The sequence below is a fragment of the Globicephala melas genome, chromosome 14, assembly GCF_963455315.2.
Source record: "Globicephala melas chromosome 14, mGloMel1.2, whole genome shotgun sequence".
NCBI classification, from domain to species: domain Eukaryota; kingdom Metazoa; phylum Chordata; class Mammalia; order Artiodactyla; family Delphinidae; genus Globicephala; species Globicephala melas.
The window spans coordinates 45194792-45206915 of NC_083327.1; the positions used below are offsets into that span (position 1 = coordinate 45194792).

At 35.1% G+C, this 12124-nt stretch overlaps 2 protein-coding genes across 4 annotated transcripts in view; one reads left to right on the plus strand and one right to left on the minus strand.

Moving 5' to 3' along the window:
• Positions 1–12124, plus strand: part of NT5DC1 (5'-nucleotidase domain containing 1) — a 120546-nt gene that overhangs the window by 20601 nt on the left and 87821 nt on the right. The gene's annotated exons all lie outside the window — the stretch shown is intronic.
• COL10A1 (collagen type X alpha 1 chain) overlaps positions 1–12124 on the minus strand; it is a 46965-nt gene that overhangs the window by 1893 nt on the left and 32948 nt on the right. Inside the window, exon 2 of the mRNA XM_060283440.1 lies at positions 4387–4555. Coding sequence (XP_060139423.1) covers positions 4387–4540 — 154 coding nt within the window. The 5' untranslated portion in view covers positions 4541–4555. The remainder of the gene's footprint in view (positions 1–4386; positions 4556–12124) is intronic.

Below are 12124 nucleotides of genomic sequence, written 5' to 3' on the forward strand. Positions count from 1 at the left end.
CCGGGTGGGGGGTGGTTAGTAATGCTAAGGAATCATTGCTTCTCAAAATATAAATGAGGACAGGACATTGCAGTATCAGTCAGACCATTTTGGCAGACTGGTCTTAAATGGTTTGACAATACATTTTATATTGTTTTAAAAAACACTGCTAGAGAAGATGATTTCACAAGATCATGGCTACCGTGGTACTTCCATTGCATCCTAACGATCCGTGAAAATAAGCTGGGATTGAAGAATTCATTTAGAATAACAGCGCATTGGAGGTAAATTTATCACATTTATTTTAGGAAAATCATCTACCTAGAAAGGAAGGGGGAAAAAAGGCATTTGACAGATAAAGAAGAAAAAGGCAAGTACAGAATAAATGGGAACAAGTTTAAGAACAAGAATAACAACTTTCCCTCAAAAAAGCTATCCTATAAGATAAGGGAGAGATGCAGTCTGTTTTAATTTACGTCTGCCATGACCCTGCTGAACAGTTTAGATTTAGGATGACTTTTTTTTTTTTTTTTACCTCAGTACATACCGTGAGCTCATACATTCTCCATTATTGACTTAACATTGAAACAAGGAATTAGAGAATTAATGGGCAAGGTACATACAGTAGTGTTAAAGTGCTTATATAAAGTTTTCTTGGATTAATGCAAATATTGTTGATTTCATAGATCTGTGGGTTCATTTGAGCTAAGTACTTATATAATAAATTTAAACTAAAAAATTACTTATTCAGTGCCTGTGATGCGAAGCATGCTATTGAGCGACAAGTATAGGAAAATCTCAAAACACCTCCTATAAGAGCTTTAATCACAAAGAGAATAAAACAAGTGTCTATCTGATAAGTGCTTTAAGAGGTGTCCAGGGTTTTAGTTTTAGTCAGTCTAAGGTGGGATGTAACAGACATTGCTGGCATTAGGATATACCATTACGGAAGCATTACTATGTCAAAGAATCTTTAGGCAGCATTATCGTAAGCCTCTAGATAAAATAGTCTTTTTTTTTCTCAGAGAAATTCTTTGATAGCTAGCAAAGATGGTAATGAAATTGCTTATGTTTCTAAATATCTACTTGCAGGATTTATATTAAAATTAATTTAATGTTTAATAAATTTTCAGAAATATAGTTAGAATGCCTGTGTATACTATTTAGATTCTTATGCTGTCAGAAAACAGTTCATAGTAATGATAGTTTTAGTAGATGTCGCAGTAGTCAAATAGTTTGGTCAAAACCCTGAAAATGACTTATAACTGTGACTTTTGAGCTACATCTTTTTTTGTACAGAAAGTATTAATATGCTTAAACTCCATTTAACTAAATCTTTAATGGCTTTAAATATCAAAATGAAGACTAAAATGGAATTAATATTAAATGAATTGAATTGTAAATTGCCTTTGAAAATGTATTTTCATGGGTATAGTTTCTTTTAACTATTAGTTGTTGGCACATTTAAAATCTTTCATATTAATTAACTGGCATGTAAGAAGTAGTCAGCCAACAGTAGTTGAGAATATTATACTCTTGGGTAGAGGTGTTCATGATATTTGAAAAACATTTGATAACAAATGAAACAAAATACAGAGCAGAATCATTAAAACAGATATACTGAAATAGGAAATTCATTTGGGTATCTTTATATTTTGTACTAACTAGAAGTTATATTTCATTTGCAAACAAATGTGTGGAGTTTTATTTACTCATAGATTTTAAGAAAATGACATCAGGAAAAAGACTATGAAAAAATTAATTTATGGAAGAGATTTCCATGTGTTTACACATGTATTGTTGGTTGACTTTAGTGTACATATATGATATGTCTGTATGTATAAATGAGCATTGATACATTGCAAATAGGATAAATGAATAAGTAAAGGATTTCTTTTAATGATTTGGAATAAAATAGGACATTTTAAAAAATGCAAACCGTATTAAATTGGGGTTTGCTTCAGAATCTTATAAAGATTATGTCTGTACTAAAAATAATTGTCTTGGTCTGGTTGGAAATCTGTTCAACTGTTAAAGTAGAGAGGAAAAGCAAGCAAGTCTTACTGAGAATGACTGCATTGAGCACCATCTGAGACTGGAACTCCAAAGACAGTGATCTCTGTCACTTAGAATGTTACCCTAATAAGTTCTCCACCTCTCCAGTACATGAAAGAATGTGATTTCTGTTGTATTCTTGAGGGACACAAGCCCTTGTTTGTAGCTTGATAGGGTGGCACCATCCTCAAAGAATAACGATTACCCAGTAGAGAAGTTTCTTAAATGCCCACGAAGTGGTTGATTGTGTCAGAATGTGGCACTTGTGTGCCCACCAGTTGTGGAACCCTCTGCAGCCTAATTTAGTGTGTTTTGGACTGAGTTCTCTTTTAACCTGTTTGAACAGATGTGCCTAGGAATTGCACAGGAGTTCTTTGTACATCTGTTATCAACTCAGTGTTTTGCTTGTGTAAATTGTGGGCTTTTATCTTCGTTTGACTGCCAGTGGATAATAATGTTTTTGAGTTTCTACCTTGTATTGTCAAGTAGACTAAGGTGGATTTCATAGTTAAAATACAGTTTCTAAACTTTTCATTTGTTAACAAGATATGCATTTTCATTTTTTTCTACAAAAAAAATGGTGCCGTACATTATGGTGAAAAGATAGAAAATATTTTAACCTTCTAAAAGTGGTGGTGCATTTTATTTTAATTCACAACTGTTCCTTATGGTCTTGTAAGCTACAAAGAGTCTGAATTTGTGATCATAGAGTATATGTTTGTCATAGCATTTCAAATTTCATTTGTTGCTTCGAGTAAAGTATCATGTTTTCTTATTTTTTATTCTTTTTTCCTAACTTTTTTCTTTCTTATGTTTTATTTGTATTTTGAGAAATTCAAGAGAATCTGTTGAGTACTTGTGCATTTAGTTTTGATCATTAAGCTACCTTTCAGGAAACATTTAAAATTTCATCTTTCGTTTTTCTTTTTTTTTCTTTTTTTTTTTTTTTGCGGTACGCAGTCCTCTCACTGTTGTGGCCTCTCCCGTTGCGGAGCACAGGCTCCGGACGCGCAGGCCCAGCGGCCATGGCTCACGGGCCCAGCCGCTCCGCGGCATGTGGGATCTTCCCGGACCGGGGCACGAACCCATGACCCCTGCATCGGCAGGCGGACTCTCAGCCACTGCGCCACCAGGGAAGCCCTTCATCTTTCTTTTTTAAAAAGAAAATCCTATACATTGAATTTGCTAAAAATGGTTGTCTCCAAAAGCATAAAAATTTTTATGGCAAATAGCTTTATTTACAGTATAAAATATGTAAGCATAATGAAAAAATACTATGGAAAAGAAATTTGAATCCTACCATCAGTTCATAATACTCGGTGTAATTCTGTAGTGTAACGGGCAGTTTGTGCCAGGTAGCTATTAAGTGGAATTAGTGAATATGAAACCTAATAGTTGCCCTTCTTTGAGGATCTGTTAGTACTTTACATACATTATACCAGTACTCTTCATAGTAGCCAAGAAAGCTGAGCAGGAGAAGGATAGATTCAAGAACAAAGTTAAAACTTGTCTAAGGCTACACCACCAGTACACCACCAGTACTATAGTAGTAGTAAGAGGAGGAGGAGGAGAGAAGTAGAAATAGAAGTGGAAGTAATGGAAGTAGTATGAGAAGTAGAAGTAGTAGTAATAGTAGTAGTAGAAGTAATAGCTAACACTTAGCACTTTACATATTAACTCATTTAAGTTTCAGAACAGCCCTTGAAAGAGGTGGTCCTTGTTTTACAAATGAGGGAACTAAAGCACAGAGAGGATAAATAACTTACTCAAGGTTGCATAGCTAGTTTGAAGCAGTTAGGTCTGTGCACTTAACTACTAAACTTAACAAAAATGCATTTAAAAATTATGAGAATTGCTACTTCGTTTGCCTATTAACTTTCTTTGGAGAGCATCTCATTTGATAATAAGACTCAATTTTGTATGTATTTCTAAGCTAGCAAAATAAATTTTAAAAGTAAATATGTGTAAGCATTTAGATATATAAACCTGCTACTCTTTTTGTATACAGTTGGCAATTATTTTTAGTTAAAACATCTTAAACATTAATTTGATTGGATTAATATGTCTAGATTATGGGTAGTTATTTGTGCAAAAGCATCATTGAGGGAAAAAATTTCTATACCTAAAATTTCCTAATATTCTTCAGGTATATCTTTCTGCTATACTTGTGTGAAGGATATGAATGTTCTTGAATAGACTTACTTTTTCCATAAATCCTTTTGGGCTAATTGAGAAGTTTGAAGATAAATTTAACGCCAAATAAAATTTAAAACATTTTGTTAAAGAGATCATTAAGATTGTAGAAAACAAAAACCTACTAGTTAATAGAGCAAAACATATAGGTCAGTTTACCTTTACTCTTTATGGTATAAGGGATGAAGATCTGTGTCTTGGTGTTGGATGGTGGGCCTTTTATGCCTGTAGGTGTTTGGTATCGGTCAGTATAAAATACTCCATGGGCCAAGTTCAAGGATATTAGCAGCAGAAGGGCTATTTGTGGCAGCATGTTCTCAGATGGATTCTGAAAAACAGTAATTTCATATAGCTTCATTACTGACCTGTTTTGTTTTTCTGATGTTTCACAGATGAATTCTTTAAATAGTTATCTACTTTTTTAACCTTATCCTATATATTCTGAATATATTCAATAAATTAATGAGAGTTATAATTTTGTTAATTATACAAGTATATGTCTTAGTTGTTTTTGAAAACCACATTCAGGTAATCAAGTGAAAATAAAGTTATTTGAATAAAAGAAACACAGAAACTGTAATTGGATGTCTCTATTAAATAATTCAAGATCTTTGATATAGACTGAAGTTACCAATAGTCTCAAATACACTGAAATTCAGATTGGGACATGTTTTTACAAATATAGTTTAATTAGGACTATTTTTAATAGACTGATTCAAATTAAACTTTCTGAGTGCACTTTAGTGGAAAGCCATTTTTTTAAATCACAAAAAACAAATAATTAATTGAAGCTTGTTTCCAAATAAGCTAACATGGAAGTCCACCAGTCATAGACTTACCTGGATGCTGGAAGTTCCTGGAGTTGGTTTCTTACCAGCTCTCTGTGCCTTCCTCTGTGCCCGGGGGGAGCTGCCATGCAGTATTTATGCTGCTTTTCCCTTACTATATGAGGTTACCCAGAGTTTAAGCTCCTCCCCCTGCCCCAGAGGTGAAAAGCACAAATTATGATGGAAAGTTCTATTGGGCAGGCATACAAGATCAGGTTGGGCTCTCTTTTTCCTTGTTTTCTTATTGAAAAATAAACTCTTTGTCTTAAATATATATTAATAGTTTTAACCATGCACCATCTTTTTCTGTGATTTTATTTTAGAAGTTATTACTCAGATGTTTAGGTTAGTTCATAATGGGATGATCCTATCCCCTTTATATTTTTAGAAAGGACATTCTTGTGTTAGTTGGTTGAAAATACTTGGTAGTATATAAAAGTAGGGGAAGAAGTCTTTTGGAGGGGAGTGTGGATTTAAACCATCATCTAAATTTACTTCGGTTATTACATGAAGCCATTAATGTGTCCGTGAATGTTTCTAAATTTTTATGAAAATAGCTTACTCCAATTCTTATTTTTAGGCTTGAGAGAAACACACGAGTGAAAATGTAGATATGCAGTCTTGTATTTCAGAATTTTAATATAAGTCCTCAGCCATTAATAAGAGAAATATTAACTGTTAGCATATAAATGTTTCAGTGTTTGCATACTATTTAAAATTTTTTAGACAGAGGCAAAATATCCATGAATTTGATAGTAGAGTTAGCAATAATTACCCTGAAGAATTTATTTATTATTCTGAGTGTGTGACTTTTTTTTTATTGGAGTATAATTGCTTTACAATGTTGTGTTAGTTTCTGCTGTAGAACAAAGTGAATCAGCTATATGTATACATATATCCCCTCCCTCTTGAGCCTCCCTTCCCCTGCCCCGACCCCCATCCCACCCCTCTAGGTCATCACAGAGCACCAAGCTGAGTGGACTTGTAGACACGGGGGGGGGGGGAGGGTGGGATGAATTGAGAGAGTAGCATTGACATATATACACTACCATGTGTAAAATAGATAGCTAGTGGGAAGCTGCTGTATTGCACCCTGAAGGATTTAAATTCATTGTTTACAACACTATACTGTGTTCAGTAAATGGCTTCAGATTTTATTGCTTAATTTTGGGTTTTACTTTAGAGTTGCAGTGGAGATTACAAAAACCCTTAACTTGATAAGGTCCTATCATGTCCATTTAAATAAGGTTGCTGTATTCATTTCATAAGAAAAATAATCTTCAGACTTTGCTTTTGGCTTTTTAAAAGTATTATTGGTTTACCTTGCAGTTTCATTCAGGGATCTTGAATCAGCCCAATTAGAAACGTTTTTTCCCCCAAAGATGAAAGTAAATGTTATCATTGTAATTTTCAGTGGTTAGTATTCTCTTTAACAATGTTAGGAGACTCTTTAAATCAGTTTTCAGGATCCTAAAGAGTCTAATAACAGGAAGTTGAGAGGCCAAATTCTGATTCTTACTAAATTTCATCATTTTGGAGCTAAATCACATCAACTGTACATGTAAAGTAGGTGAGAAGGAAAATTCCATAATAGGTATAGATACGTCTTTTTAAAAAATCTCTGCAGAATTAAAGTGGTATGGATTCAGGATTGATCAGTAATTGAATGTTTGACCAGTAGGTGAAATAAGGGTTTGTTCTTTTTCTTCCCTTCCTCCACCCCTGCATATAATTTTCTGTATATATTTTGAACTAAGCCTTGTATAGCACCTTGTAGAAATGTAAGTGGATAACTCATCTCACTGCCTTCCTTTCTTCTCTCACTTTTAAACCTTTTATTGGTTGCCATATTTAAAAACTTACAATGTTATTGGTTGCCATATTTAAAAATTTACAATGTCCTATATGTCTCTATATTATATTCACAGAGATATATGAAATATGGCTTTTATATCAGTTCAGATTTACAGAAGAATTGGAAAGATTATATTTTCTAATCATTCTTTTTTTATTGAAGTATAGTTGATTTCCAGTGTTGTGTTAATTTCTGCTGTACAGCAAAGTGATTCAGTTATACACATATATACATTCTTTTTTAATATTCTTTTCCATTATGGTTTATCACAAGATAATGAATATGGTTCCCTGTGCTATACAGTAGGAACTTGTTGTTTATCCATTCTATATATTCTGATCATTCTTTCGTCATTGAAAATGATCTATGCAATAGTTTTTGTAATTATACTATTACTCTACTACATCTGTAAGAGACCACAAAGATAAGTGAGAGAAGTGGCTGCCTTCTATCTACTATGGGTCATTTGGAAAAGATTTTGAAAAAGTAGGTGAGGTAACATTATGGATGCCCTTGAATATTAGGCTGTAGAATTTGTTTTAAAAGTATTTATTAGAAGTGCATATTCTAGTATTTTTGTGTGTATATATGGTGACACACGCATACACTTATTTGTTTGTAATTGAGAGTGATACCCTGTTAGACATCACTCATGTGAAAGTTCAAAGATTAATTCTTGGCCCTTCATTCTGTGCACCTGTGTAGACCAAGTGTTCCTCTGTGGTTACTCTATTTCCAGAACTTTTCACCTTAACCTCTCTAGGTGTCTGTTTTTTCTCAACACAATGAAAAGGTTGTATTAGGTTTCTAAACTCCTCCCAGCTTTAAAATTAGATTATCCTTGTGCTTGAGGTATTTTGCTGTTTCCTGTGGTGAGACTCCTGTGGCTTGGCTCCATTTAGTAATTACAAGACAAAATCCATACCAAGTGGTCATATGCCTTCTTTGGGGGGTATGTAAATACATGTGGGTATTTGTCATTCTATATTCCCATTTAACGTTGGAAAATGTGGTGTCTTTATTGAATAAGCCTTGGATGCTCAACCCTTTTTGCAAATAGTGTACTTATTTCAGCGCAAGGAATCTGACTACTGTTTGCTTTGTTAGTCACATAAGAAACACTGTCTTGTCCAAAACAGATTGTAGAATCAGAATATTTGCTAGCCTCACCCCACCCAATTGTGTATTTAAAACTATTTTTATCCTAAGAGTTTACTTGTAGCTGTTGGAAGTGACTAGTCTGTGGCTTTATGACGAAAAGCCATTCTACTTAAAGAACAGAAAGTCATGCTCTTTAAGCTCAGTAACCTAAGTGGCTTTTTAATATCAAATATCAGTGTTTTTTGCACATCTAGCATTTAGCTGCTATTAAGCTCGCATGTTCATTTTCACTTCCCAGGGTATCATTAATTCACCAAATATTTCTTGAGTACCTTCTGCATGTCAGGCATGGAGATAAAAAACTGGACGAATGATGTACAGCCGCCCCCCCTTACAGTGTTTAAACAGTGGTTCTCAACCTTCTTTCCACAGTCCTGGGGTACATGACACAGTTCCTTCTGTCTTTGGGGTTCATTAAGATCATGGTGGTTCAGAGACGATATTTAGAAAAAGCTTCTCAGGTGATCATGAGGGACTTCTAAGTTGGAATGTCTTAGTCTGCTATCAGTGTTCTGTTACCAGCTTGTTAATATTAGATACATAATTTTTGTTGTTTTTGTTCATATGGTTTTTAACTTTACTATAGAAAAATTTAGTCTTATCCATAGAAGTAGAGAGAGTGGTTACAGTGAATGCCTTTGTGCCCACTACCCAACTTAAACTAATCTCAAGTCACTGTCACTCAGTCCTTCTTCCATTCATCACCCCCCATATTTTTAAATCCCATATATTGTACCAATTCACCTGTGAAATTTCAGTATATTTCTCCAGAAGATAAGTTCTTTTTCTTTAAAATAGTATCTTCATCAAACATAAAAAATTAGTTATTTCTTAATTTTATCAGATGCTTTAGTTCACTTCAGATTTCCCCAATTGTGTGTGTACACACACACACGTAAGTGTATATACACACACGTATATACACATATATATACATATATATACTCACAAACATATGTAGAGATACACAAGCACATGTGTAGCATACATACATATTCATACTTTTTTACTGATTGTTTATTGTTTGTTCAACTGAAATTCATGAATTTCCCCTGATTGATATGTCCCTGTTAATGTAGGTTGCTTATCCATGTCTCTTTTCTCCCTTTACAGCTTATTTGTTGAGAAACTGGGTCATCTTTCCTGTACAGTTTCCTACAATGTGGATTTTGTTGTCACTTAACATGCTTCTCTGTATCCTGTTTTTCCTGTAAATTGGTAGTTAGATCTAGAGGTTTAATCTGATTCAGGCTTGAGACACACACACACAAATACTTTTTGGCCAAGAATACTTTATAGACAGTGGTATGGTGTATTTCAATCAGGAGACCTTTTATTGCTGGTTGTTTCTCTTTGTGATATTACTAGGAATGATCATTACCTAGGTAACTTAATTCTACCATTGCTCCTTTGCTTATTAGCTAGAATACTTCTGTAAAGAAAAATACTCCAACTATTTGGTTACCCTGAAGTACAGTTTGTATAGAAAAAGCAGGATAGATACCTTTACCAGTGTATAAAACAATAAGCATATTTCCTAGCATTCTTCAGAGGTGGCACAGTGAGGTGTTTGAGTATCACTATAAACTCATGGATTTAAATGCATTTTATGTTTTTCAGTCCATGGCAGTTGTTATTCTTATTATTGCTCAGATTTTTCCTCCATCTTTGGTCAGCAGGAACCTTTTCATGTTGGCCTCTGAATCCTTTTGGTATGATCGAGGAGTCTTTTATAGCTTCTTCCGTCCAATATTTTGTACTTGCCCTGACCCAGAACTGTAATTGGGGGATCTTGGTTCCTTTTGTGGGAAATAGAAGTTGGAGACCACAATCTGGGTGCCTGGGTCCTAAGGGTGTGCATTGTTCCCGGTTCGATGATTGTTTCTGGGCTTTTTTAGTGGAGAGAGCTAGGGGATTCATTCATGTAATGTTAATTAAATATTAGACATCATAACTTCATACTAATACATCTAATTCAGATTGAGGACCACAGGGTGTTTTCTTAGTGACCTGCAACCTGTATTTCTAGCTCCTTAGTACTACACTAAAAATCTCATTCTCATGACAGTAATGTAGTTATTTGTTTGCTTTTTATTCCTTAACACTTTGACTTCTTAGAATGACAATACCAACATTCACACCACAGTATTGAAAAAGGTTTAGGATTATTTTTAAATTCTTTTGGTATTTCCACTATAGCTGTATAGTCAAATCAGTGTGCCTTATGGTCCCTTGAAATGGCTCATTTCAATGTAGTAATGCTACCCAGTCAATTCACTGTTAGGTTTGTTTTGTTTTGCTTTCAATTTTTAGGAATGCTCTTTTAAAATTTAATTTTGTTTGGTAATTTCCTAAAGTTCCTGTAGTGTGCTGATAAATGTTTCTTGGGGGTTAGGGAGGTCTGTGTGCTGTAATCAATGGTGTAGATACTCCCACCATGGCCAATTGCAAACCAGCTCACAAAACACCTGAACCTTTACCAAGAGCCAGTACAAGCCAGCTCTGACATGCATTACATATTTCCCAAGTCAAATTTACAAAACAAGGAATATTCAGAGAAATCTGGTCTCCATTCCTGACCTATTACCCACCCTGTGTTTCACCTTCCTTCTGTAAGTAAGCTTTTTTAAAGAAAAAAAGTTTTTGGTTTATCTTTCAATTGTTTTTAAAAATAAGTACTCGGGCTTCCCTGGTGGCGCAGTGGTTGAGAGTCCGCCTGCCGGACTCTTGAGCATCTTTTCATATAGTTAAGACTTTATTTCTAGCCCACTTCTCCTAGAAGTGTTCTGTATCCTATAAACAAACCTCTTTTTTATGATATAGTTTGCATATGTTTTTCCCAGTTTGTCATTTTTCTTTTTAGTTTACCCATGAGGGTTTTTTTAACGTTTAAAATTTTCTCTTAAGGTACATAAACTGTTGATTCCGAATGTTATTGTTCTTTCAGACTCAGAGCTCTAAGGAACATTAAAGGTTATCTGGATCAATCATTTCATTCTTCAGAGGAGGAAACTAGTTCCTCTGTTATGAATGTCTCATTCCCTAATGTTTAATTGCGTTAAATTTATGAAGTAAAGACCTGTTGGTGAGGGAGCCCATTGAGGGAAAACTCCATAGACTAAGCTGATGTGTTCATCTCCTTACCCTAGCAGGATACTGACTTTCCTGTTCCAATCGTCCTTCAGTCTTTAACAGCGGAAATGAGGAAGGCGCCCAGAAATTTAGTTAGGGCACTTGGAGGCCCACAGCTTCCACCACCACCTAGCTGCACCTCATTCCTCTTGAAAAGGTTTTAAAAGAACATTCATAGGTGCTATTACAGAACCCAAGAGCTAAAAATGATCCATTTGTGTAAATAACCTAATGTGGTCTAGTGGTTAGATACCTGCTGAGAGCTTGAAAGGAGAAATTCATGCAAAAAACAGGTGTTGATGAAAACCCCTGAAACTTCAGGCCAGGTCAAGAAAACCAGTCATTTAGAAAGTTGGAACAAGGGCTTTATATTCTATTTTCTGTTGCACAATAAATTGCCACATTACTTAAAGAATTCATAGTTTTGTGCTTCAGGTGGTTAATGACATCATCGTCTTTCCATAGTAACCTGCCAAGTTAAAAATATAGAGCTTTTTGGGCTTCCCTGGTGGCGCAGTGGTTGAGAGTCCACCTGCCGATGCAGGGGACACGGGTTCGTGCCCTGGTCCAGCAAGATCCCATATGCCGCGGAGCGGCTGGGCCCGTGAGCCATGGCCGCTGAGCCTGCGCGTCCGGAGGCCGTGCTCCACAACGGGAGAGGCCACAGCAGTGAGAGGCCCACGTACCGCAAAAAATAAAAATAAAAAAAGAATAAAAAAGTATAGAGAGAGCTTCTTGGCTCTTTGACCTAAGGTCTTCAAGGATCTTGGCCATCCAGCAGAGTCTCGGCCGTTCAAACACATTCCTACTTTATTAACAGGTTCCGTTTTCATGTGCAGTCTGCTAAGTTGGAAGGAGAAATTAGAGAATTAAAGTATTAATTGGAGTAGTCACAGGGTAATGCTTTTTATTTAAACCTCTT